Source organism: Mus musculus, chromosome 11, assembly GCF_000001635.26.
Source record: "Mus musculus strain C57BL/6J chromosome 11, GRCm38.p6 C57BL/6J".
Lineage (NCBI taxonomy): Eukaryota > Metazoa > Chordata > Mammalia > Rodentia > Muridae > Mus > Mus musculus.
The window spans coordinates 35,216,659-35,243,707 of record NC_000077.6 but is presented as its reverse complement, the minus strand read 5'-3'; the positions used below and the strand labels follow the sequence as shown (position 1 = coordinate 35,243,707).

Below are 27,049 nucleotides of genomic sequence, written 5' to 3'. Positions count from 1 at the left end.
AACGCACAGCTCGCTTTTCTTTGCCTCTTTGGGGGAAAAAAAAAAGATTCAAAACAATTTCCCTGTTGCCAGAATGCTCTCTTGTCTGATAACTTTAGAGAACATCCTTGTTCACCCAAAGGGCTAAAGGGATTAAAAATGTAAAATCCAAATCCTACTTCTGGTAAATGGTAGGGAGTCTAGAAAGGCCTACTTGCTAACCTATTTGTTAGATTTTTCTCTCTTAAAATTTTGTCTTCATGTCTGAAATCTCTGATACAGCCTGTGTTCATATATACTTACATAAATGAGCATGCATGCTCAGAGTGCTGAATAAACATTTCACCAATATGTGATTTTTCTTTCTCCGTCTTTCTCAGTCCCTAAACCCTTTAAAGTGTGTCACAACATGGGAGGTCCTTGACAGAGAGGAGAAATAAAGCCAAGACATTTGAGTTAGCATAGCCTGGGTTTATTCCTTGCGATTGGATGTTTAGGCTCCACTTTCAACATCTGTGTAATGGGCACAGTGACACAGCTACTGCTGGATGCTTATGAGGCACTGGAGAGTGTATATGATGTGTGTTGCAAAAAGGAGGGACTCAAAGACTGGCGGATTCCTTTTCTCCTCCAAAACCCATCAAGGAGCAGGGGTCATTCCAGATGGGTGTTTCCTAAGGTATGCCCACAGGGGACACATCCAACATCCCCTACCATGCCTGTGTATAAAGTCGAATGCCCGGGTCCATTCCAGATCTAACAAGCCAGCTATCCTGGGTGCACAGTCCAAGAGTCAACATTGAAGGGTATCTCTTCTGTTCGATAAGAACTAAAGCCTACCCTTGCAGTGCAGAATCTATAGTTCTGGGCCAGCAGCCCACACGTGGCATGCTGTTTGAAATTCAGATTCACAGGCTCCATTTCAGACCTATGGAGCCACAGTCCAGCTAATAACATCCCCAGGAGTTTAGATGCCCAGCCAAGTTCAAGAAGCATTCGTCTAGACCAGTGGTTCTCAACCTGGGGTCACAACCCCGGGAGGGGGTATCAAACAACCCTTTCAAAAGGGTCACATATTGATATTTACATTATGATTCATAACAGTAACAAAATTACACTTATGAAGTAGCAACGAAAATAACTTTATGGCTGGGGGTCACCACGACACGAGGGACTATATTAAAGGGTCACAGCCTTACAAAGGATGAGACCCACTGGTCTAGACTAGGTTTACTCCTGGTTCTAGTACCATGTAGTATAGAAGTTTACAGGACATTCAGACATCAGCCCTCTATGCAACTCTATGGTGAGATTTTCTATGTTCATCTGGGCAAACCCTTGACAGGGAAAGGGGCATCACATTTTCCATGGCTACTCTCAGTACAGAGATCGAGAACAAGAAAGACAGGGACAGAGAAGAAGTTGGAGTAGAGGTGAGGTCAATATTACAAAACAGAAACCCCGGGGGTGTTGTAGTATCCACTGACATTCATCACCTATCCACACACAGATTGAGGGGAACATGTCTTTATGTGTCTAGAGAAGACAAACCAAAGAGAAGACCCTACCTCCTACAGTGTGGAACCTGGGGGTCAATGCAGGGGTGGGGTGGGGTGGGAAGCAGTTGTGTAGCTTTTGTATTGCTGGTCTGTCAGCTCTGCTTTGCCACGCCCTTGGAGATCATGACCTTGCAAACAGCACCTCAATAGCCATAGATCATGCAAAAAAGACCATACCTCATCCAGTCCTCTTTAGACATGACACTGAACCCCCGAGCGGCGACATAGCTTGCAAGGACCACCCAGGGCTCTGCATTCGTGGCTCCAGTCAGGAGCCAGTGCCTGCAGCCTCCTCATCCCTACCAACATCCTGATGGGTTGGTTTCCCACCATGGTCCTGTCGTTTTACCGAATCAGGTAGGAACCCTGTTGGAAAGCTGGCGAACGTGGCTTTTGTTTTCTCCACTGGGTTTTCACTTTTACAGTGCTATTTCATGGCAGAGTTTTATGGAGACACGTACCGCATGTAGCTGCGTTTTAAAGTTGAATGAGAAATTGGAAGAACAAGGCGTTTGCAGAAGGCTTGGTGAGCTGCAGATGGTACTGCTGAGAAGTGGGCTCCAGTCAGTCAGCCAGGCAGGGCTCAGAGCTAGCCTCTGAATGATTCAGGCAGGAGTCAGCCCTCACCAAGCTACCCCCAGGCAGCTGGCATTTCGCTTACTGGACCTCTCCGAACCACTGTACAGTCTGGTCATGAATCTGAACCCTGAAATCAAGGAAGCTAGGGTTTGAATTCTGGATTTTTTGAGTTCCTGGCACCATGACAGGGGAAGCTGGCACGGGGCAGCCCAGGTACTCAGATTAGCTCCCTGGACACCTCTGTGTCGTTTTCAGTTGCCTGGGGATTGATTAACTTCCCAAGCCTATTGCGATTTCATTGCTCCAAAGAAGTGACACTGGGTTTAACCTCAGTGTCATGTTCTCAAAGCTGTCAAATAGCTCACTGAACCCAGAGGAGAATAATCAGGGCCCTTGTCACACCATACAACTGTTTATATGGCTACCTCTACCTAGTAATGAACATGGTAGACATGGATCCAGGACAGGTGGCTGAGCAGCCTCCCCTGACACCCCCAGTCTGCCCAACCTTCAGTAACAAGGCCAACCCCTCAGTCTATCCAAAGCTGCCCCACCTGGGAAAATTTGGGTCTTGAAGCATTCTTTCAACCTACCCTCTATTCCTTCGTAAGAATTTTGGGCATTATTATCTGCTTAGTATTTAATAGCCAAAATGCTTACCCTACCTCAACTGTGTAAAAGCAAAGGCTGAAAGTGAGTGCAGGAATGAGAAATCAATAGCTCCCGGGTCGTAAAACAAGCCACGTGCCACCCGGTCCTCTGTATAACAGAACCGTGACCAGAGAGGCAAGGTAACACACCCAGGGACACACAGTTTGTGAGCAGCAGAACCAATAGGAGCCGTGCGCTACTCCACTCGCTAGCTAACAAGAGTTCACTGCAGGCTTTGACTGAGCTACATGCTGTATTCGATGCTTCCTGGTGTCCATTTATCCTCATAACACCCCAGAGACAGTGGTTTATTACCATCCCCTTTTCTGTTGGTGATCTGAGACAGACAGGGAAGTTGAAGCCTGAGTCCTTCTCTCCTCATCACCTCCTCACCGCAGCTCACCAGGAATCTCAGACAGAGCAGAAGCCTAGTTCCAACTCCTGATCCTTCTGCTAGGATGCAAAGAGCTCAGAGTCACTCAGCCCCCAAGGCAGAGTCCTTGCTGGTACTGTGGGACAGAGCAGTGCCCTTCTACTTCAGAGCAGACATGCTGCATAAGGGTGCTGGATCTCTGAGCAGACAGGGGTCAGTGGTCAGCAAAGGCCTGGAAGAAACACTTGGACATGTCCCTTGTCTTCCTGAGACATAACCTAGGAGATCTTCCACTCTCCACAGATGGCAGTGTGAGATGACAGAAAAATGTAAGGGCTGAGCAGAGCCACAGGTGTGCCCTGAGACCCTGTCTTAGCTCAGGTTTACTGTTGTGATGAGACATCATGACCCCGGAAAAAACAAAAAGGCAAGTCAGAGAGGAAAGGGTTTGTTTGGCTTACACTTCCACAGAACTGTTCACAACAATGGAAGGAAGTCAGGACAGAAATTCAAACAGCCAGAACCAGGAGGCAGGAGCTGATGCAGAGGCAATGGAGGAATACTGCTTACTGGTTTGCTACACATAGCTTGTTCAGCCAGCCTGCCTGCTCGCGCTTTCTCTCTCTCCCTCGATTTATTTATTATTATATCTAAGTACACTGTAGCTGTCTTCAGAAAAGGGTGTCAGATCTCACTACAGATGGTTGTGACCTGCCATATCGGTACTGGGACTTGAACCCAGGACCTTAGGAAGAGCAGTCAGTGCTCTTAACCACTGAGCCATCTCTCCAGCCCAGCCTGCTTATAGAATCCATCACCACCATCCCAGGGATGGTACTACTCACAATGGCCTGGGCCCTTCCCCCAACAATACTAATTAAGAAAATGCTGCATAGCCAGTTTGTTGGAGGCATTTTCTCAGTTGAGGTTCCCTCCTTTTAAATAACTAGCTTGGGTTGAGTTGACATAAAACTATCCAGCAGAGACCCCATCCCACAGTCCTTCCTTCTCTCTCTGACCCCGCACTATGAAGTTGTGCTCTTCTGTGTGTTCCAAACATGGTTCACCGAGCTGCTATAGATCCAAAATAGCGAGGCTGGTCTATCATGGATCGGAACCTCCAAGACTGGGCTTTCGGGGGCCTTTTTTTTTTTTAAATAAGTTGATGATGTCAGTCTGTTGCTACAGGAAAGGAAAGCTGCACATTTTCCACTTTTCAGGGATCTGAAGCATACTTGGTTTGTTTGCTGGTAAGACTGGTGTGAAGACTGGAACTGAACACAGGGGCCCAGCACTCAGGAGGAGCTGCGGTTTAGTGCAGTGGGACTCATGGAGACGTAAGTTGACCTCTCAGAGCTTTGCTTGCCCATGAAGTGGGAGCAGTGATTGACTGAGGAGCACATTCACCCAGATGGTTTAGAAAGGCCGTCTCCGGATTTGAATTATCCAGAGTTAGATGTGGATTTTGCCAGAACCATGTCAGGCAAACTCATCCAGCCCTTTGAGCCTCTCCTTTGCTGCACCCGCACAGAATAGCACTAACCGTGCTACAAACCGCAGCACCTACCCTATGGAGCTGCCAGGACGACCAATGAGTTCCCAGCATGCTCAGAACAGCATCTGGCACTCAGTGCTTGCTGGTGCTACTATTTTAAAGTATCATTACAAGGAACTGAAGCACTCATTTAAAATGCTAGGTAAAGTAGATGTGAAATAAACTTGATGGCACCTATCGTTACTGACGGACATTTCTTTCTGTGTCTTCTCCTATGATCACCTTCTGTGGAGAACCTACTGTCCAAACATGTGGGATGAACATGTGACTACATTTGGTTGATCATGTGACCACGTTTGGTTGACTAGAGGATGCTGTCACCTTAGCAGTGATCCTCTGCTTAGACAACCCTGTGAACAAGCTGAGGAACCACGCTGCCCCGCCACCCCCCACTCCCCATCCTTTTCCATCAGACTGCTTAGAGTTCCCCGGAGACTGCAAAATTAGTACACTGTTGAGTTTTCAGCTGTGACTCATGGCTGTGCCCACTGTTCCAAGGGATGCAACATGAAGTCCTTATGACATCACCTGGACCCTACCTCCAGTTGTTCCTAATGTCTTTACTAAATACCACTGGACCCTTCTCAGTTACAGGAACTGATAGATTTCCTCTTTGGGATCAGTTGGCTCCAGTCTCGTCGCTGGTCCTCATTAGTCAGAATTATTACTAACAGAGCATTGGCCATCAACAGAAACCACTTCCCTTTTTGCCTCCACGTCAAATATTTCTTCTTACTCCACCACTGTCTTTCCAAGAGAGTCATGTTGTGGTTTGAATGTAAAATGTCCTCCACAGGCAGATTTTTAAACACATATTTTAGCTTCAACTGGTGATGCTGTTTCAGGAGTTTGTGGAACCTTAAGGGGCAGAGCTTCTCCAGAGGGAGGGAGTCCCTAGTGTGGGTCAGGAACTGAGGTTTCTATAGCCTAATCCTCTTTCCTGTCTGCCGTCTACTTCTAACCTGTTGATAGCCAGCAGCCTCTTCCTCCCACCACCAAACCTTCCTGGTCATGACAGACTGTATCCCTTTAAACTGTAAGTCAAAATAAAATCTTTCTCCCCTTACGTTGCTTCTTGTCAGCTAGTCCATCGTAGTGACAAGAAAGGTTAACCCTCTTAAAAATTTTTCCTTAATTCCTTGAAGTTGGGAGAAGAGGGTGGATCTGGGAGCAGTTAACAGGAACAGTTGGGGCTGGATGTGATCAAATACTTTAGAGGCATGCATAAAATTCTCAAAGAATTTATAAAAATATCCTCTGGATAAACACTGGATGTGAAGAAGTTTGGCTCTAAAAGCAATAATAAGAGCAATGCCCAGAACTGCTGCTGTCTCCCAAAGCCTGCCACAGACCAGTCAGGGCAGAATCCACAGAGTCTGTCTCCCCAGGGAACTGGGTGGCTGTGTCTACTGAGAGGTGGAGTTCTGTTCCAGCAGAGCCGATGGCATACGTATACACACCCATGATTGCACATTTATTGATTTTCTAATTTGTACCCTGCTTATTTCCAAAAAGCCCTGGAGTGGCTGACAAAATAAGACAAAGACATAATGGAGTCATTAAGGAAAATCAAAGATCAAGCCCAAAGAGAAAAAGCAATGGCTGATTATCGCTCCACCTGGGTTAATACAGTTGCTTCGATTATATATATATATATATATATATATATATATATATATATATATATATATATATATATATCAGCCTTTGGCAGTCAGTCAGAATGTGTCAGGATCAGGCACAGGGAGTGCTAAGTATCCTTCATATCCTCTGCTGTGTCCTCAGAACAAAAGGCTAGGTTACCACAGACAACCAAAGAAAGCATACTGGATGGATGGATGGATGGATGGATGGATGGATGGATGAATGGATGGACAGTGAATAAAAGACTCAAACTTTTCTGACACCACTGTCTGAATATTTTGGCCCCTACCATTTACATATCCACCTACTCAGTTAGCCATCATTGTCTGAGCACCCATCTGTGCCGATCTTTGTGTCTGGCCAAAGACCTGCAGAAGGATGATCTCCAAATGTGTCGACATTGCTCATGCCTTCACAGCTGCAGCTCTCTGGCTTGAGGCAGAAGCTTGGTATGAGTTTATCTCAATGCTCACTGAAACTTAGGGACCACCCCCCCCCCCCGACTTCTGAAGCTGAGCTTGCAAAGACAAAAGCTACAGAGGGAGTTATAGTTATTATGGCCCTTCCACCTTCTAGTGCTCTCAAGCCCAGAATGCATACGTTATACTATTATCTTACTCTGGGTCTTCACAGTTCTCCTGATAGGCTGGGAGAAGGGAGGCTACTGTCTACTGATGGAGACAGTTAGGCACAGAAAGGAAAGTGAATTTCCAAACTCTGTTAGAAAGGGGCAATGAGAACATAGCCCAGTGCTTTCCATCTCCTGGGCCCTACAGCTAGCATCCCAGACACTGGTTAACAACACCTGAAACTTCTCTGTCTGGCACAAACTGGGCATTGCCTGGTGGTTTTAGGGAGACATTGGTGAATAGGAAAGCAGACCAGCTGACACCTAAAGCAGTTGAGTCTTCAGATCGCAGTTCCATACCATCAAAGCCACCAACAGCTGCAGCCCCCAGAGTCTGCTCCCACTAGAATCTGATGTTGAAATGAGCAGCATGTGCCTGAAGTACTTGGTAAAGGTGGGATGACAGGGGGCAATGAAGTCCTGGGGCGAGAACGTCAAGTGTAAGAAATGACTAAAGTACAGAAGGAATTGTGAATAGCTATTTAGATACAAACATCTCTCTAAGCGGCTGAGAATTTAGTTATCCATTAGACTCTGGGGATTAAAGGCCGCAAGGATACCTAGTAATGCACACAGGAAGGGGGATTTTAAAAACCAGGGTGGTCTTTGGAGGATCCATGGCTCATGGAGTTCTGTTAGGCAACCAGACTGCACATTATCTCCAGTCATGGGCCCATCCAGATGCAGATCGGAGGAGTGGAAAGCAAGATCATTTCCTGTCTTACTTTTAGCAAAGTCAGCTAACTAAGTGTATAAGAAAACCAAAGACAGGCCATGCCCTGCAAGAAGAGACCAGGACAAAGTACAGGTGTGCCCTGGAGAAAGCAAACTGGACCACTGCTCTACTGACCACCACACAGCCCAAACCCATTGTTCTTGCCCTTTGAAAACACATTTACATGCATGGTGTGTGTGTGTGTGTGTGTGTGTGTGTGTGTGTGTGTGTGTGTGTGTTTATACACATGCACATACATAAATATGTATCCCTACTTCAGGGCTTAAGTGCACACAGTGACATGTGTTTCCTATTTTCCAGTTTATTCCAGTCTGCATGCACTGTTTGATTGCATAAGTAGGCATTAAACCCAGCCATGGGGAAGGAGACTGGAGGCTGTAACATGGGAGCCTCCCCAGTAAAGCTAGTGTCTTCTCAGCAAGGCTATGAATCCCCTGCTTGTCAGACACTGTGCTGTTCCATTCAGAGAACCCTTGGGCAGCACAGTTCACCCATCATCCATTGCTGGAGGGGTTTCAAGTTCACGGTCAGTAAGTAGCACTTGCAGAGATTGTCCATAATCCACAAGTCACAGTCTCTACCACAGTCTGTACCTCTGGCTCCCAAGCTTGTAGGCTGTCACTGTGAAAATATACCCAGAAGTATGGCTGCCCCAACTTTTCTGGAAAATAATGTGAAAATCAACTTTCTTTTTTTTCATTTTTCCATCAAACCATAGACCTGGAGACCCAGAGTTTCTGAACTGTCAATAGCAAGAAGCGAGCAGTGGGTAACAAGGCAGTGGGCTTCATCCAGACTGATGCTAAGAACACACATGGGCAGCTCCCAGTGAATACGGTCTTCATGGAGGGACAGTTCATGTAGTAAGTCCAGGCCGGAGTTGCCTCCCTTTTTCTAAGGGGAAAAGCCATCCATAACCGCACACTGCTAGTTTTCACTGGTCAATAAAGCCACCCAGCCCTGACAGACAGAACAAGAAGTCAGACGTTGCCCCTCAAGCACCATATGGCATAAACACACGGTAACAATCACAATGTCCGTGAGACCCAAGCCAGACAAGATACAAGGTAGAGAATACAAATGAATGCTACTCACAGTCTGGTGAGCTTCGGGGTGCTCTGGAAAAGCAGTTCTGGGAGGACCTGGAGCTTGTTCTTGTTCAGACGTCTGGTGAGGAAAGGATGAAAAGGATGTCAAAGGATGACAAGTGTGTCAAGTGTACATATAGACATTGCTTTGATCAGTCAGTCCATCCCCAGCTATTAAGAGACATTCTAGATCTTCTAGCATGGTATTCTCCACACACAGAAGGTACATAGACCATTATTATAATAGAGTTTATAGTCAGGCTGGAAATAGAAATGCCTATCTGTCAAACCTAGCCCACTGGCCGTGCCTCCTCTCCTTGGTCACAAGTCTGGGACAGACATCACTCATTGGTGACAACTTTCTTTCCCATGGACTCCAGATAACACTTTTGGGCTTTTCACGGCATAAATTAAATATCAGAGAAAATGTTCCAAGTCTTAAATAATGGCGGGGATCAGAGCAGATGGCAGTTGCCATAGGAACAGAAAAGAGGGCAAGTCAGATCATTATGGGTTGAAGAATCCAAAAACCTATCTCTGTCATGGGGGCTCTTGGGAGCACAGCAGAGCTGTATCATGACATTCATGGGTCCTTGGCCCTTTGGCTTTTATGGGATGCTTTGTCCATGAGAAATTTTCTCAGGTCATATCTGAGCAAGTATAAAAATAAGTACACCATAAATCTATTGAAAGTATTCATTTCAACCTAAAAGTTTACTTTCTTCTGAGCTAAAAACAATTAAGACATATTTATGGGATGAGATTCTGTGGAAGTTTTAGTGGTGGGGTCTAGCTGATAGAAATATATCATTAGGAAAGGGCCTTTGAAGGTTCCAATATTCTTTGGCGTTCTGGTCTACCATGGTACAAGTAGCTTTCATCACACAATCTGTCTCCCACCAAGTGAGCTTCTCCTCCTTGCCTTTCCTGACAAGATAGACTGAAACTCTCTGAAGAGAAAGCCAAATTAAAAAACGAAAGCAAAAACAAAAACAAAAAACCTTACCTTCCTAACCTATGTCAGGTATTGTAGTCTCAGTGACTTAAAACTTGGTAACACAGAAAACAGCCCAAGTTTCTTCTGAACGTGGCTGAGACCAGAAAGGACCGGGGCATACCAAGCCCCTGTTCTGATGTTGATGAGGAATGCTTTCTTGAGGTAGGTAATCAACCTGGAGAGAGGCCTGTTCTTAGCTAGCTCCATGTTCTTCGGCATTGCATCTATTCATAGGTGAAACGCAGTTACCTGGAATAACTGTTACCCCCATGTTAGAGCTAAACAAACTGAGGAGGAAAGCAGGACCTGCACCCCACTTCTCTGAAACGAAGTCCAAGCCTGCTCCTTTCCCTACATGTACTCTAAGAAAACATGACTCTGGGAAGGGAGACTTAACTACTATCTCCTCCCATTCTATAGACAAAATCTTTGGTGGAACCAGGGACTCAAAGCAGGTCAGAAAGGGCCAAGCACGAGACAGAGAAGCATCACAATGTCGCCTAATGAACGCCCTTCACAGAGCATGCACCTTAGCCCTGACAAAGTCTGTGCCATGTGGGGTGGGACCAGGGATGCTGCTGAGGAAGCTTCTGATCATAGGGAAGACGGAACAGAAAGGCTGGGAAGTAGGACAGGAAACGCTCCAACCCGCTGCCTGCCTCTACGATGGTCTGACCCCAATACTTGAGATCTTATTTCTAATTGTTAAAAAGGATGGCGAAATCATACCACATGAAATTAGCTGTCCTCTCAGTTTCTAAGCACACAGTTCGGAGGTAGGAGGCACAGTCATGTGGACTGTATTCTCCTGGCTGTAGGACGAATCTCCAGGACACTTCCGTCTCACACAATTATACTATCCATTTAACAACTCCCTGATTTTCCCTTCTAACATCCCGGGTAGACACCATTCTACATTCAGTATCCATTAGTTGCTTTCTGCTTAAATAAAAAAATAAAATCACGTTTGACATCGTGTTTGCACACTCTTATCATGAAACTGGAGGACTCAAGGCAGAGGAACCTAGTTCCCTGCTTAGAGCAGCTCCTATGTGTTCAGTGATAAGTCTCTTCATAGCATATAGAGGTCACTGGTCCCACTGAAGGCATGGTGTTAGGACTGAGGCTCATCAGTGCTGGTTTTAGGCTTGGCTGGATTATTCTCTCACTGTAGAGCTAAGGACAAGTTACTAAGCCCTTTGACCCTCTGTTTTCCAAATGCAAATGACACTACTCCTCTGGTTCCAGGAAGAACTGGCCTAGAACATGTGGAATACTGAATGTCACATGAAGGCCCTCGTGATAATGATGCTAGGGATGGCTGCTCCCAACCTCTGCTCTGCATACCAAATGCTATGTTTCCTGCGGCCCTGGCAGTCTCTCCAAGTAGAGCTTAAGGCTGGGTTGTTATTGTCCTCTTGCCTCTTACATAATAAATTCAAAGCCAAGTATCCAGGCCAGACCGAGGCCACATCATCTCTCAGGGGTGCTGTAGCAGGATCTGGTCATAGTTAGCTAGCTTCAGGTCCTGAATCAGGGCACTCAAAACCTTCACAGAATAAAAGTACCCGGGCCCATTCCCAATCTACAATTCTTCTGCTTCTTTTCATCTACAGTTGCGACTTCTTCCACCCTCTCCAGACACTGATCTGCTCTGAGCACTCTGCCTTTCCTGAAAAGGACTCTCTTGGGGACCCTTTGGACAAGAACTGAGTCCCTCTTTGGTTCTGTCTGGAGCCACCCTTGTCATCATAATTGCACAAAGTCTGGGAAGAATTCAGTTCAGACACCCAACTCTCGGTCTAGGCAAAACCCCTAGAGTCTAGCCCACTGCCTCTTATAGTAGTGGACAGAGTATTTAGTGTGCTAAAAGCCCTAGACTAGCAGCTAAAAATAAAGCCAGCCTGGCTCTGAGGCTCCCGGAAGGAAAGGAATAGTTTTCATTTCTTTGCCGGTATTTATGGCTGGACAAAAATAAAAACACAACCAAATTTAGCCAATTGTGCTTTGCCGGCTGCTTCTCAACCCCTGAATGAGGATTCCTGGCGGCCAGGCTGGGCTCTGATCCCAGTAGCCCCAGGGCCTTTCCACCGTTGACTGGTTGGTTCGCGTGCCAATTCTCCATATCAGAAGCTTAATGTTGTATTTCTAGATCACTCTAAGACTTATTCTGTTTTCCTTGGTGAAACAATTGGACAATGGTCTTCTGCTTGGCTCCCTGTGGGAGCACTAGACTGGTTTGAAAGTCAAACTTCAAGCAAGGAGGCCAGTTATCCGAGTTATTGAGTATGGAATAGAGAGAAACAAGCTGTTCTCCTGAAAGTTGCAGATGGTGGTTGGCCTTGATGCTTTGATGCCACCTGCTTTGATGTGACTCTGGCACTGGAGGTGGCCATCTCTAGCCACTGTTCGAGTTAGAATGAACAGTGGGCTGAATGTAGAGCCGAATGGACCTGGGTGAGGCCAGCAGAGATAAGGTCAGCAGGAGGCAAGGCAGGTTAAGCTAGGAGAGGGCCCATGCATGTGCCTCCTTTTCTTCTATGAGCAGAAGCACCTCTGAGCTTTGCTCTGGATCAAGGTCAAAGCCTCCTGGTTGCTGAGTTGCCCTCATAGTTTTTCGACTTCAACTGTGGAGCTTTAAGAAACACAGCTTGTCTTTGTAAAGGGGTTGTTGAAGACCATCTTGCATTTAGCCATGCGTGCAACACATGTTCAGAAGCTTTGACCACTGTTGAACTGAACCATTTCAGTGATCCACAGACCGATCCGTGTATCTGTCCATTAAACTCTCCTTCCACCCTGCCATCTCTCCAGCTCTTTTAAAATAAAAGCCTGAACGAAAAGACGAATGAGATACAATCTCTTCTTTAAGACCATGTGTGGTTGAGGAAGACAGATGTGAAGTATAAAATGACACCATGATCTTGTAAGCAGAGGTGTGACAGGGACATGGAGGAGGGGCAGCTAGGTAGTCCTAGTTTAACAGTGTCCCAAAGAAAGAGAGTCTGAGTTCCAGTTGGAAGGATAAGTGGGTCTCTTCAGAAGCCACACCCTAGGCTTAGAGTCTATGCATTCCTGTAGATGGCAGAGTCTACGGGCTGTGTTGGGGGCAGTCTTGTACTGCTTTTGTGAGGAAGTTGGGAGCAGCCTTTATGTAAGATAAGCAACAGAAAGAGTATCATCAAGAAAGCGACCATCTGGTTAGAATTTGAAGAAGTCCTCTCCGGTGGCAGTAGAGTTGAGGACCACCTATAGAGCAGTCCTCTCTGACTTGGAAGGGGGCGACACAGAAATTAAGGAGGACAGTTAAGAGGGCTCTAGAGTTATGAGTGTAGGCTTCGTTAGTAATAATTAAGCACCAATGCAGAGACAGAAACCAGGTGTAACCAGTAGGTTTGTGAGTGAAGGCCTTTATGGGATGAGGGACTGGCAGCAATGAAGGGAGTAAAAGTGGCCCTCTGAGCTCAAGCTTGGGTAATGTATCAGTCAAAGACACTAGCCATCAGTGAGCAAGGAGAAGAGAAAAGGGAAGAGCGGGGTACAGAAGGGGAGTGTGCTACTGTTCAGAACTTCTGTAGCACTGAGATCTCCCAAGTTCATCCACTTAAGCCTACTACTAACACTAAAAACACAAGTCCACCTCCATTTGAAACACTTTGCACACACTCGATTCATAGACATGCCTAGAGGCCAACACTCTTACCATCCCTGAAAAAAAAAAGACACAGTGGTTAAAGAAGGATCAGGCACTTACCATAGCAAAACAGCCAACCTGATGATGTGGGACCCAAAGCCAGATGCCTGATACTAAACCTGTAGCTAATGGGGTAGTAAGACCCTTCAATATACTTCAATGCTTAATATATAAGTCTCATCTTCCCAGACTGGGAAACATGGCTGATGTAGTCTGTGTCCTATAGATAGACATCACAGCACCAGGCTCACAAGGGACCTTTATGAGCCTGTTATGGGCGTGTTCAGTTGATGCATAAACCAAAAGTCAAGAGTGGCCACTTGTGGGAGTCTGGAGAAGCAGATGCTTCCCTGGACAGGTATGGTGAGCACCATGAGGGAAGAAAAGGCTCCCAGAGCCCCAGCTCCCAGACTCAGCTGTGCAAGATATGAAAGGGACAGACTCATCAATTCACCTCACTGGGGAAAGGACTGTGTTGGGGACCTCTAGGACCACCCACACACCAGCGGGCTCTTTTCTTTACATACAGAGTTGTGGAATGTCCAGGTGTCTTGGGCTAGACCCTGGAGGGAGCAAGACAGTGTGTGTTGACCCACAAAGGTCACCAGGGCTGCTTGGGTTAGTCACATTTAGCCTGTGTTTATTCTCCGTCTGCTGATACTTCAGAAACTCCCCCCTGTCTGCAGAGAAAGCATCAATGCTACTTTGTTCTCCGAGACAGACGCTCTCAGTGGAAAGATGGGGAGCATGGTAGCTAGGAAGCCTTAAGTGGCAGCAAAGGACCATCACCCACCCCTCGCCCCCCAAATTCACATACATCACTGTGAGTGGTAAGTAAGATAAAACTTTGGGAAGATCAGATTAGAGGCAACTTCCATCAGCTGCCTGCCACCTCATAGATGACTTGACACCTGTCAAACACGGCAAATCCAGTCTACTATCCTGCTACATGCAGGATGTAAACTGCCCTTATCGGATGGATTCAGTAAGCAGCCTGACTTCCAATAGGTTATGGTTTCTGCCACTTGCAATCAGGTGCAACCCTACATTTGAGGTCTGACATTCTGTTGGCCAATAGCCTCTCTGCACAGGGTCACTTCGGTTGAGTGACTATTTTTCTTTGCTTTTAGGCTCATTTTTTAATGGTGGTGGCAGTAGACAGCTTAGGTGATGGATGAAGGATCTTCCTTATAATAGCAACTATGCACCAATTCAAAATTGACTTCCCTCCTTTAGAAGTAACTTAACTAAACACTGGCATCCAGAGTTCTCAGCATGTGCTCAATGACATTTCGGTTGGCTTCTGCCAAATTTTAAGACTACTTATTTTTAGTTTGCAATTCCCAAGTAACCTAAGAGCAATTAGAAACCCTTGTTTTAGAGATTTCTGTAGAAAAATTAACTCTGTTGTAGACTGAATTCCCTGCCCCCGAGCAGTCTTTCCGACACTGAAATTGTTTATGAGAACTTAAAATAAAAAGATTTTAAAAGAGATTATTTTAAGAATGCAATTATTATGTGATAGCAAACCATGTCTCTAGCAGGATACCTGAGAGGGCTGAATGGCTTGGCTTCTGCAAACAGCTATGCAGAGTCTCTCCAGGGTTCAATAAACGGTAGCAGTTACAGCTACTGTTATTATCATTAAGAGCGCAAAGATACGGATTGATTTTTCCATCACGGACAACTGTATCCGTCAGCAAGGCAGTAACAAATGAGCCCCACAGTCTCCCTGGGCTAACACTTAGCACTCTGCACTCACAAGAACGCCTTGCCTCTTCTGTGTCACCACAGGGGAAAACATGGTCACTGAAGTTGCCGTGTCAAGAGAGGGAAGAGGGTAGGGGTGGGTGGGAGGAGGGACTGAAGGCAGGAGGGACTATGGCATCTCACAACCCTCTGACCCTGTAGTGACTCACAAAACTGCTGCTGCCATCCTATTGGCCTTCACTAGTCACATGACCCAAAGGAAGTTGGGAATATACTGGAAATTGTGGATGCCCGGTAGGGACTCTTCCTAATAACCAATGTTGCTTTGTCTTTTTTCCTTTATTAACTCATTCATTCATCCTTTCCTTTTTTCTTTCTTTTTTAAAAAATGTTAACACAGAGTGCTTACTACACACTGATATATGCTAGATAGATACTTTACATAGATGTTTCTCTTAGTCTTTTGAGCAACTTTTGACATTGAGGCACAAGAGAGCGTAGGTAGAACCCCATACTTCACACATGAGGCTTAAGCACTGGGCTCTTGGACCCTCTGTCATGCTGCTGTCATGACTTTGCTGCTTGGGTCACAGGAGGCTCCTCGATAACCCCCAAAGGGAACCAATAACAAGACACATCTGCCTGTGCTAGAGTTGGAGAAACTGAGTCAGAGAGCAGACTAAGAAACTGACCCTGGCCGAGCCTGTTCACAGTCTTGCTCTCATGTTTCAGAAGACGCTGAGGGTCTCTCAGGCTGGAGCATCTTTTAGGAAACCGTATCCTTGTTTCAGACCTGATGAGTTTTCCATTCAGAACAGCCCTGTGTGTTCTCAGCTCTTACTGGCAGTTTTGGGTACCCGAGTGGGTGTCCTGTGTTAAGGTCTGAAGAACTCTGGGGCTTTTTTGAGATCTTTCCTTACATGGATTAACTTAAAGAGAAATTAAGCACCAAGCCCCCCCTCCCCAACAATAACCCCCTTGGACTTTCCTGCACCTCATATTGGACCAATTTCCCTCCAATTTCACGGCTGTTAGGGAAATGCTGAGCACATCAATGGCTGCAGACTACTTGCCTCTGACCGTAGCCCCTGCTGCCGCCATGTGCTCAACTATCACTGCATCCAAAAGACTTGCATTTGGGGAGGAAAAGAGGGGTGTGGTTCCCATCTACATAGCTGCACCAGAGACCTTTGGGCTCTCAGAGAATGAGATGGGCACCAGGAAGCTTTGCCTACAGCACTGCTGCCTCTCAGGTCTAAGTCACCTTTGCTCAGAACAATGCAGATGAAACAGAAGCTGGAATCAGCGGGCTGCTTTATAAATGACCAAAGTCGTGAGCACCATGGGAGAAGGATCAGTGGGTAAAATGTTTGCTGCACAAGCATAGAGACCTGAACTCTGTTCCCCAGTACCCATGTAACAAGCCAAGCATGGTGGCTTATGCCTGTGACTCCACACTGGGGCTACAGAGATAAGCAGATCTTAGGGACTTACTAGTCAGCCAGTGTAACTGAAGAGCAAGCTAGATGGAAAGACCCTGTCTCTGAACAATGAAACCAACAGCTTGGTAGAGGTGATGCACACTTTTAATGCCAAGGGCAGAGGCAGGTGGACCACTGAGTTTAAGGCCAGCCTGACACAGAATGAGTTCCAGGACGCTACACAGAGAAACTCTGTCTCAAAAACACCAAACAACTACCTAACCAACAAAACAAAGCACACTGCACGCATGTGCGCACACACCACATACATCTACTCTTGCACCACATACACATATGCATACACGTTTCTAAAGAAAGAGAAATAAAGAGTGGGCTCCCTGGAGGCCCTATGTGGAATTCCCTGGAAATTAGTAGTTAAAGGCTCAGACTCCAGAAAAACATAGGAAAGAACACACATACATTATTATGAAAACACACATGTGCATCATCATCACAGCAAGAAACATGGCAGCATGCAGGCAGACACGGTGCTGGAGAAGGAGCTAAGAGTTCTGCATCTTGATCTGAAGGCAGCCAGGAGAGACTGGCATCTGCAGGCAGACAGGGGAAGCTCTCTTCTGTAATGGGTAGAACCTGAGCATAGGAGGAGACCTCCAAAGCCCACCCTCATGGTCCTCCAACAAGGCTACACCTCCTAACAGTACCACTCCCTATAGGTCAAGTGTATACAAGCCACCATACACACAGACACGCACACACAGGCACACACACAGAGCCAGGGACATCAAGTCTAGGCAGTCATTTCACTTTATCATGGCCCTCAGATCTTCCCAGAGACTTCTGTATCCTACATGTCATAATGGGGCCAAAAGATCTGCAGCTCCGTAAGCTCTGGCATGCTCTCTGAATCCCCTCTGAGAAACTTCCAAGTGCAGCTTGTCTTGCCTCACAGTGCTGCACAGGCTGCTCCTCTCAGTGTGGAATGCTCTTTGCCCTGCTCCTAAGGTGGCAGCTGTGGAGATATTAAATGGCCAAGTCCATGAAGTTACCTAAAGATGGAGGAAGACGAGATACACCTATGGAGAGGAGAAGAGGAAAGAAGCTTGTACATTCTAGATACTTTGGGATTTCTTGTACCCAACACAAGGAAGATGGTGAGGAGAGGAGGGTGGAGGGCAGGGGGCAGACTGAAATGAGCTAAGTTGTATTGCCTGGGTTTGTCTACATAGAGATGCTACATAGATAACCACCCATGCAGATCTGGGTTTGTATCCAGTGGCGTTAAAGGTCACGATTGTGGATTTGGTCTTCCTGGTAGAGGATGATGATAAGAAGGCTGGAGTCTGGACATTCCTGAGCCTGAATGACGAGGAACGCCTGTGTGGTAGGAGGAAAACAAGTAGAGCTGTGGGGATAAAGGGGGAAGGACAGAAAGGGGAGATCCAGAGACAGCAGAGTGCTGAACTTAGCAGTGAGATGCTCACTGGAGACGTGAGATCAAAGCTTGGTCCAGAGATGGGCATGCACTATTAGTTGGGATGGTTCAAGGAAAGAGGAGGAGAAGAAAATAAAGAAAAGAAATAACATTAAGACATTTTCTGTATGGGAAATGAAGAATTGTTGTGAAGAGGTGATATAATAGAATCAAGAAAGGAGTTCTGATGCTTTGTTGTTGTTTTTAAAATGGTGAAAGCTGTGACACTTTCACATGTGAATAAGAATGACCCAGAAGACAGTAAGCTGATGATATAGAAGATGCAGGAACTTTTTTTTTTTAGGTGCTTGACACACATAAAGAATACCGATGTCACCGCTACAGACTGTGGCACAATACTGCCCAAGCACCTTTGCACTGGCTTTTCCTCTCCTCACTGTGGAAACCCTCAAGACTCTGTCAACCAAGATCCCAAAGGGGCACAGTCACCAAGTGGCTAAAACACTTGACTGCATGCTGGCGACACCACAGTGAGAGATGGGCAATGAGGCTATGCCTTTTGAGCTGTGTAGCTAGGTGGGGTAAAAAGGAAACATCTGAAGAGAGATGGTGGTGCCAGGCTTTTGTACCGCTTAAGACATTCTCAGGAGAGGGTCCCAAAGAACACAGTCAGAGATGCAGAAAAGGCCTAACATTGAAGTGTGTGTGTGTGTGTGTGTGTGTGTGTGTGTGTACTTCTGTGTATGTCTGTGTGTATGTGTGTCTGTGTTTGTGTGAGTGTATGTGTGAGTCTGTGTGAGTATATATGTGTCTGTGTGAGTGTATGTATGTCTGTGTTTGTGTGTGTCTGTGTGAGTGTGTGTGTGTGTGTACACTGGGGGCAGGGCCGGGAGACCAGGAATTCCTTGGACCTTAGCACTGTTCTGCAGAGGCTTGTTTTGTTGAGACATTAAGCATGCCACAAACAGCCCGTGGTTAATGTCAAGTCACTTCTACTAGAAAGTAGGAAGAAAACACTTTGGGCAGTTATGAGGGTATTTTTTTCTACTTAAAAATCCCTCAAACAAGTCAGGAAAGTTGGTTCTACACATGACGACACGTGTATGGGCCTCCACAGATGCCAAATTCTCTCTGGGTTACTCTAGGCCTTTTCTTGGAGCCTCAAACCCCTTCAACCCACAGAGGTAGGGAACTGACAGATGTAAATTGAAAGAGAAATACTACAGTTGGCTGGTGTCAGAGAGGGCAGGTGCAACTCAGCACACAATTTCTCCAAGTGCACTGCTTCGAATGCTCCTGTTTGAACCCACTGGCCTTTTCTTTTTGTTCTGAGTAAGTTCAAAGTAAGAAGAGGGGGGTTGCTGGGTAAAGTCCTGACAGCCAAAGAGTCCAACCCTCCCAGCTTGTGAATGACAAACTCCTCCTTCATTTCTGTTCTAAACACTCTCGCCGCAGAAGATCTGTTAATTATGGTGTAAGGCTCTGTGTTTAGCCAGGCATTTAGAGAGATATCTACAAACCTAGCAACAGGGAAAAAAAATAAAGATCTTAAGCCCTCTAAGGCACGAGCCCAAGAATGCAAAGTAATTATCTGTGACCAAATCTCATCTATAACTAATTAGAGTTTTACTTTCTCGCAGCGTTTCCTCCTTGGTTCACGTCCAAGAATTTCTTATTATTTTATTCCTAGAAAAGGGAAATACCTGGATATTATTAGAAGTATTGGATGGGAAGGGAGCAGGGCAAGAAAGAGAAAGGGGGACTTCTCTGATTGTATTATTACTTTGATGCAATCGGGTTTTCCTTAGATTATTCCCCCTTCTGAGTGTTTTCCAGCATGGGATGGACTTCTCAAGCCCTGGCTATTGCATTTGAACAGTTTGAGAGCTCTGCTCACCCCGCTCACCCCACTCACCCCACTCACCCCCATCTCTGGTGAGCAGTTCCACATCCCAACCACGGCTTCAAGTTCCCATCCAAACTTGTTGGCGTCCCAAACTGAATCCCAGATGTTCACTTAGTGAAAAAATAAATGAATGGCCCAAGCTGTGGCCTGCAACAGTGATCCTCATAAACAGATTCCAGGTGTGTTGGCCTCAGGACCACTGTCTCTCCTGCTCTCCTTTACACACACACACTACCACCATCACCACCACCACCACCACCACCACCATCAAAATCAATGCTGTCAAGAAAAGAACCCAGCACCATCCCCAGATGTAAATCTGGTGTACAATGGGCATAGCTGGCTGCCTCACTTAAATGACATATTTTCAGTTTATAGACAGAAGTAAAGGGCTCTCAAGGCATGCATATATATATATATATATATATATATATATATATATATATGTATGTATGTATATATTCTAACTGGCAGCCCTATTCACTGGTCACCTTAGCTGCCTCTTGTGTTTTCCATTCTCTATCATGTGAATGTCCTTGTCCCTCCAAATTCACATCCTGAAATCCTAACTTCCAAATGGGAGGTTATCTGAAGGAGAGGTCTCTGACAGATGGTCCTCCATGATGGTGGAGTGCTTGTGAATGGCATTTGTGACCTTATGAAAACAGACAGCAAGCACTACCTGCCCTTTCACTATTTAAGGACACAGCTGGATGTCACCATCTATGAACAGAGAGCAGCATGTCCTTGCCAGTCAACTCATCTGCTGCCTGTCCCCCAGAATGATGAGAAAGAACTTCCTCTTGTTTGTAAGTCACTCAAGACCATGGTATTGTGTTGCATTGGTCCACACGGACTAAGACACTGTGCAACTCACTTTACTGGAAGTTTATCAAGCTCCTACTTTTCATCCATCAAACAGTACAGTAAGTAAAAGAGGGTGATGGCAAAACCTATATTCCCATTGAAACAGCAAATCTCAAATCATTCAGTTGCATACTAAATAAGAAGCCGTGTTGTTTGAGAATCTATTCAGTGTTGTGCTCTGAGACACCAAATCCAGCAATATTGCCTTCTAAAGGAAATTGCAGTTTGGTTAAAAAGGCAAATAGATCTGCTGAAGATCTCAAGCAGGTGTGACCTGTGCCAAGAAGGAGATCCGGAGAGCTGGGTCAAGGACACTGCCATGTCCAATCTCTGGCACACAGGACCCATCAACCCAGCTAGGTATGGATGTGACCCAATAATGGAAGTGACAACTTCCTATTGTCCAAATGGACTGGGCACTCCTGCTTATTGCTAGGCATTTTCTCTCTCTCTCCCTCGGTGATGCAGATATAGGCCAGATTAGAGCAGATTAAAAGTAAATAAAGGCAGGTTTTTTAAGAGGCAGCTCTCGGGTAGGTTCACTGATCTCACAGATAGAGGTCAGCGAAGTCACATATCCAGGCTAGACCAAGGGGGTTTTATAGAGCTTAGGAAAGGAGTGATGATGTGCGAGAAGGAGCTGGGATGGTTCTCAGACACAGTCAAAATCTGAGTCCCTAGGTGGGCACTCACCAGTGGGCTGCCAGAAGCATAGGGGTGAGGAGTGATGACAAGTTAGCTCGGAGTTTTCTCCAAGTGGGTGGGGGAGTTTTTTCTGCGTGGGTGTTGTTGGGGGAAGGAGGGCAGATGAAGTTTCCCAGCTTGTGCAGGGGACGAGCAGGGGTACCAGCCTAACACGTATGACTTCATAGAGGAGGAATATCTGACTAACATCTGGAAAGGAAAGGAGGGATGAACTAAGGAATAGAGAATGGAGGCGTGTAGAAGCATGAGGTCAGAAACATCAAGAGGTAAGGCTCTAGGAACAACACCCTTGATATATGAGAGGGAAAGATGGAGGATGTCTATGGGCTGGAGGAGGAGGAGGAGGAGGAGTTTGAAGTACTTGTAACCCTGAATGGTAAGATCAAGAAATATGAATTACAAGTCAAGTTATAAAATCAGGCAATGGCTGTACTGTAAAAGTAAAGAGGGAGGGGCTAACTGGAGGTGAAGGGACATAAGAAGGAGCCAATCGTTGAAGGACAGGAAAAGAAAAAAGGGTAGGGCCTTCCAGGCTCAGAGGATGATGGGGAGCAAGCTATAGTCAAATGATGTTGATAATTATACACACAGTATAGGTCTGACATGCCCTAAAGAGACCAGTAATGTAATGGCTAACTTTGATTGCTAACTTGACTCCATCTGGTATCAATTAAAACCTGAGGATCTAGATTTGCCTTTGAATGGTCTTCACTGGATCATCTGAGATGGCAAGACTCATCCTAAATCTAGGCCACACCTCCCAGTAGTCCACATAAAAGGACATAGAATGAGGAATTTTGCTTTTTGCTTGCTTGCCCTCACTCTCAGGCATTTATCCTGTTGCCTGACTGTTGTAGAAATTTTTAATTGAAATCCAGGGTTTCTACCCTGCCTTTGATACACACAAACACACAAACACACACACACACACACACACACACACACACACACACACACTCTTTATTATGTACAACAAGCCTTAACAGCACAAGAGCTGGGCAGATATCTATCCTCTATGTTATGAGAATCTACTTTCCTACCCATACCCTTGGCTTATTACTCACTGTGTTTCATCTGGGCTGCTATTAACTCCAATCAGCCAGCCCTCAGGGCCATGTTTTCTTCACCCAAACCATGACCCAAATATGAGGGAAAAGAACTCATACTTCATAAGCCGCTGAGGCTTGGGGACGCTTGGGTAGAAGGAAGAGCTGACCAATCTCACCACAGGAGAGAAAGGGGATGTAGAGGTGAAAGCTGCCTTAGGACTTTCTCTTCTATTCTTATCTCCTTCATCCCATTTCCCACTAGTTGCTACAGCAACTGTCCCCATGTTACATCATTACTTTGTTCGAAATCCCCAATGACTCTCAGTTCACTCAGAATAAGGATCAAAATTCTTACCAAGCATCTCCACGTGTTCTTCCCATCTCCCAACCCAGATTCCTCCACAGTTCATCTCATCATGCCCACACCTTTTCATAAGCCATGCCTCTTTGCATCCTTCTCTGGGTATCTTCCCTACTTTCTCTTTCAGGTCAACAACAATCCTTCTTGTATTATAATAGGTGACATCTTTTATGTTATTCAAAAATCTGTTCAAATTTCCCTTTCTCCCAGAAACATTCCTTTCCTACCCATTGCAACTACAGATCCAGCCCTGCACCCTCTGACCTACTCCCTTGCTTCATAGGCTACATAGACACACACACACACACACACACACACACACACACACACAGACACACACACACAGACACACACACACACTATCTCTCTCTCTCTCTCTCCCTCTCTCTGACAATAAAATAAAAGTAAGTGAACAAGAAGTGAAGCAAAACATGCAGAACAGGTGAAGGCCTTGTCAAGCCAGTGTCAAGAGAACTAAGCCATGGACACAGAATCTACCATGTACCACTTGGTGCAACTGAGTAAATTCTGTGTCCTCATCACTTAAAAGGAAAAAGCACAAACACCTAGCAAGAGCCAACATGTTGAGCCTCCTTCAAAAGGGAGAAGACAAAAGTATGTAGTTTGCTCCTGAGTCATGGCGGAGACAGTGGTACCCAATGACTGGGCACAAGGAAGGTGCTCCAGAAGACAGTGGTTATAAAAGGCCACTGAAGAGCCTGAAAGAGATTAGGGGTACGAAGCAAAAAGAGATTCTAGGAACCTCAAAGGAGGAAGTAGGGACAACCTGGCTGCCTCTGCATTGTGCAAATGGGCTCCTCTGGTCTCCTCACCTCTGGTCCCACTCTCCAGCCTCTCACTCAGTTTGTAAAGTTATACTTTCAATTGTAGACAGCTCCCTGCAATTTAAACCTCCTTATCTTCTTTTCCTAGTGAAAATCCTTCAGCAGCTCCCACAAACCCTAAAATCTGCAAGTTCTATACCACATGTCGTCTGCTCTCACTTAGCACGTGAACTTATTCTGCCTTATCATTTTCTCTGAGTTTACAAATGTTCCCATGTCTGGAATATTCTTCTCTCCCAATTCTTTCACTTCTGTGCATTAGTTAGGTCTTGGTTGAAAGGACACTGTGTGTAAAATGGTCACCGGACTCTTCTCTCGGCTCTCAGTATGTGATCAGTTTTTAAAAACTTTATTGCTATTACCAGCAAATTTTTCTGTAAAGACAGCCAGGCAGTAACCAGTTTAGGCTTTGCAGGTTCCATGCTGTCAGTCATGACTACTCGGCTCTGCCCACGAAGCATGAGAGCAGTCATAGGCGATACGTAAATATGCATGCCTGAGTTTGAATAAAACTTTATTTAAACAGCACACAGCATGTTGGGTTTGTCTCCCAGGCTGCAGTTTGCAGCTCTCCTTCATCTCTGTCCACTGATGGCACGTGAGTAAGGGAGGGAAGCTTGAACGAATGTGAATTGATGAATGCTACAGACATCACACTCCTCGTATTTAAGAACTCCCAGGCTCACACTCATGGACAAGAAAATGTCTTTTCTTGATCTCTCATGTTTAAATATTAAAATTAATAGCCATATTTGTTGAGTACTGGTCTTAAAGGCGTTATAATCATTAATCTATCTCACTTTTAAAACGGGGAGACATGGAATCATATAATCAGAGAAAGGAAACAAAATATATGTTGTATGTTCTCTCTTAAGTGTGGAATCTAGCCAGTCTCTCTCTCTCTCTCTCTCTCTCTCTCTCTCTCTCTCTCTCTCTCTCTCTCTCTCTCTGTGTGTGTGTGTGTGTGTGTGTGTGTGTGTGTGTGTGTGTGTGTGTGTGTGTACAAAACTCTGGTACTCAAGCTTCCTAAAGTTATGACCCGTTAATACAGTTCCTCATGTTTGGTGACACCCCCAACCATGAAACTATTTTCGTGCTGCCTTATAACTATAATTTTGCTACTGTTATGAATTATAATGTAAATATCTGTGCCTTCCCATGATTGTGACCCATAGATTGAGAAGGGCTGATTAAACGACTGTACAGGCGGGTTCACTATAACGTGAGGAGACGGCTGAGCACAGGGGGATTATGCGGAGGGGACAGATGCAGGTGATGGACCTGAGTTAGGAACATGGAGATGAAACTTAATTGTTGCTCTAGTTCTAGCTGTTATCTAGTTCAAATCCATCATGGATTTTTTTTTGGTGATGAATAAATACATAAAATACATTTGATACTAAGAGTGTAAAATTTGATGTAAATCTCTGTAGCTTTTATCCTGAGTGCTTACTCTGTATACAAGTTTGTTGCCTTGTATAGATTTTGGCTTAGGTTAATTTTGGTGCATAGTATTTTTACCTATTTTTTTCAGGATTTTTAAATAATATAGTTTGTTTATAAAATCTGATCAAAATGAGGGAGAAAGGAGCTACAAACTACTATTGTTTTTAGTTTACACAGGAAGAAACCTCAGATAGTTTCCTCACAGGTAGGCTTAAGCCTGGCCTTAGAGCAGTGGTTCTCTCAACCTGTGGGTCAGGGCTCCTGTGGCAAACCTCTATCTCCAAAGAAAATATTTACATAATCCACAGCAGTAGAAAGATTACAGTTACAAAGTAGCAACTAAATAGTTTTATGGTCAGAGGTCATCTCAGGAGAAACGACTGAAGGACCACAGCATCAGAAAGGCTGAGAGCCACTGCCCTAGAGGCACTTCAGGTGCTTGGAACTAGCTCCTTGGCTGGGCTGTTCCCACAGGACTTCAAGGCTAGCCTTTTCTGGCTTGGCCCATGAGCCAGGACCTCAGCCTGGGGTAGAACACCTGTGCAAACCTGCCTTACTCACCCTGGAGAGTCACCCATCTCCAGGGTGATGCTGCAGCCTCTGTCTACTGGGTTCATCTCTGCCTCAGCCCCCCTCACCCTCTGAGTTCCATTCCACCACTTCTTCCTTCTCATCCCCACCCCACAAGCAGGGGCAGCTCTACCCAGCTGCCCAGGTGAGGTGCAGAGCCCGTTCCCCCAAGCTGCATCTACTGAGGGACATGGCTACTTCTCCCACTCTCCTCACTCTCGGGATCCCAGGGCCAGCTCTTCTGCCTGCCATGGATGGTAAGGGATGGATTTGGGGCAGGGGGTCTCTTCCTGGAAGTGCCACTCCCAGCAGACAAGAGGCAAGACTAGCTGTCCTGCCCTCATGCCCTTAGGGCTAGCTCACCTGCAACCCCTACATCAAGGGGCCAGTTTCACTGGCATGAGAACTGGAAAGCCAGCCCTCTAAGGAATGTCTGATACCGGAAAACCCCATCCCAAAAGTCAGTGAACAATAGATTGCATCCAAAAGTTTCAAAGCTTGAGAAAAATCTGATAGACGAGCAGTGTTGTGATGGAAGCAGTAGCAGGCTCAGCAGCCTTCCGACAGAGATTTAGCCAATTATAGAAAACACTTCCTTTGGCCTGAAAGCTGGCCATTGAATCAGCCGTGGGGTAGAGAAGGCTGTAACGCTAACCCCCAAAGGGCCACTCTTCACTCCAAGGCCGGATTTCATCATTAATTCGTAGATGGTTATCTGAAGTATGCTACTGAGAGGGTGGGAGGGCTCCCAACAAAAGCAGATCTCTCACTGAGGAGCTGGAGGCAGCTTTGGTCTGAACCTGTCCTTTCCCCGCCTTTTGTCACACAGTCTGGACTCCCTAGCCTGAACTCCAAGGCCACTGTAGGTCTCCGAGAAGGTAAGTGTGACTTACTTATATAACTGAGTCCTGCTGTGGCAAGGGTCGTGGCTTGGTCATTAGTAGCTTCTTAACCTTCTATGTATGTATGTTGTGTTGCAGATAAAAAGACTAAGAATTCAAGCCGCCACCATCACCTGGGAGTCCAGCTACCAACGCACGTGGAAACTATCCATGGAGACCCCAGGTTCAGTCTGCAGCATGGCCACATAGTTATTCTTCACTAAAATAACATCTGGCTTTCATTCTTTAATGACAACTCATTTGGACAGGACTATGAGTAGTTGGTTGTTTTTTTTTTTGGTTTTTTTTTTTTTTTTTTTTGTGAGCCCAGGGTATAAGAGGAGCTGGT

General features: G+C 45.8%; 1 protein-coding gene and 1 long non-coding RNA gene across 4 annotated transcripts in view; one reads left to right on the top strand and one right to left on the bottom strand.

Annotated features, from left to right (window-relative positions):
• The window catches only part of Slit3 (slit guidance ligand 3), a 587,052-nt gene that overhangs the window by 464,800 nt on the left and 95,203 nt on the right, over positions 1-27,049 (bottom strand). Inside the window, exon 4 of the mRNA NM_011412.3 lies at positions 8,800-8,871. Within this exon, the coding sequence (NP_035542.2) occupies positions 8,800-8,871 (72 nt within the window). The remainder of the gene's footprint in view (positions 1-8,799; positions 8,872-27,049) is intronic.
• On the top strand, positions 17,509-26,972 carry Gm33453. 3 transcript variants are annotated; one of them, XR_388568.3, is made up of 3 exons: positions 17,509-17,789; positions 26,649-26,697; positions 26,800-26,972. It is a non-coding gene; the product is annotated as a predicted gene, 33453 (long non-coding RNA). The 3 variants fall into 3 exon arrangements; XR_879791.3 differs by lacking the exon at positions 17,509-17,789 and adding an exon at positions 20,686-20,902; XR_003949658.1 differs by lacking the exon at positions 17,509-17,789 and adding an exon at positions 21,706-21,814.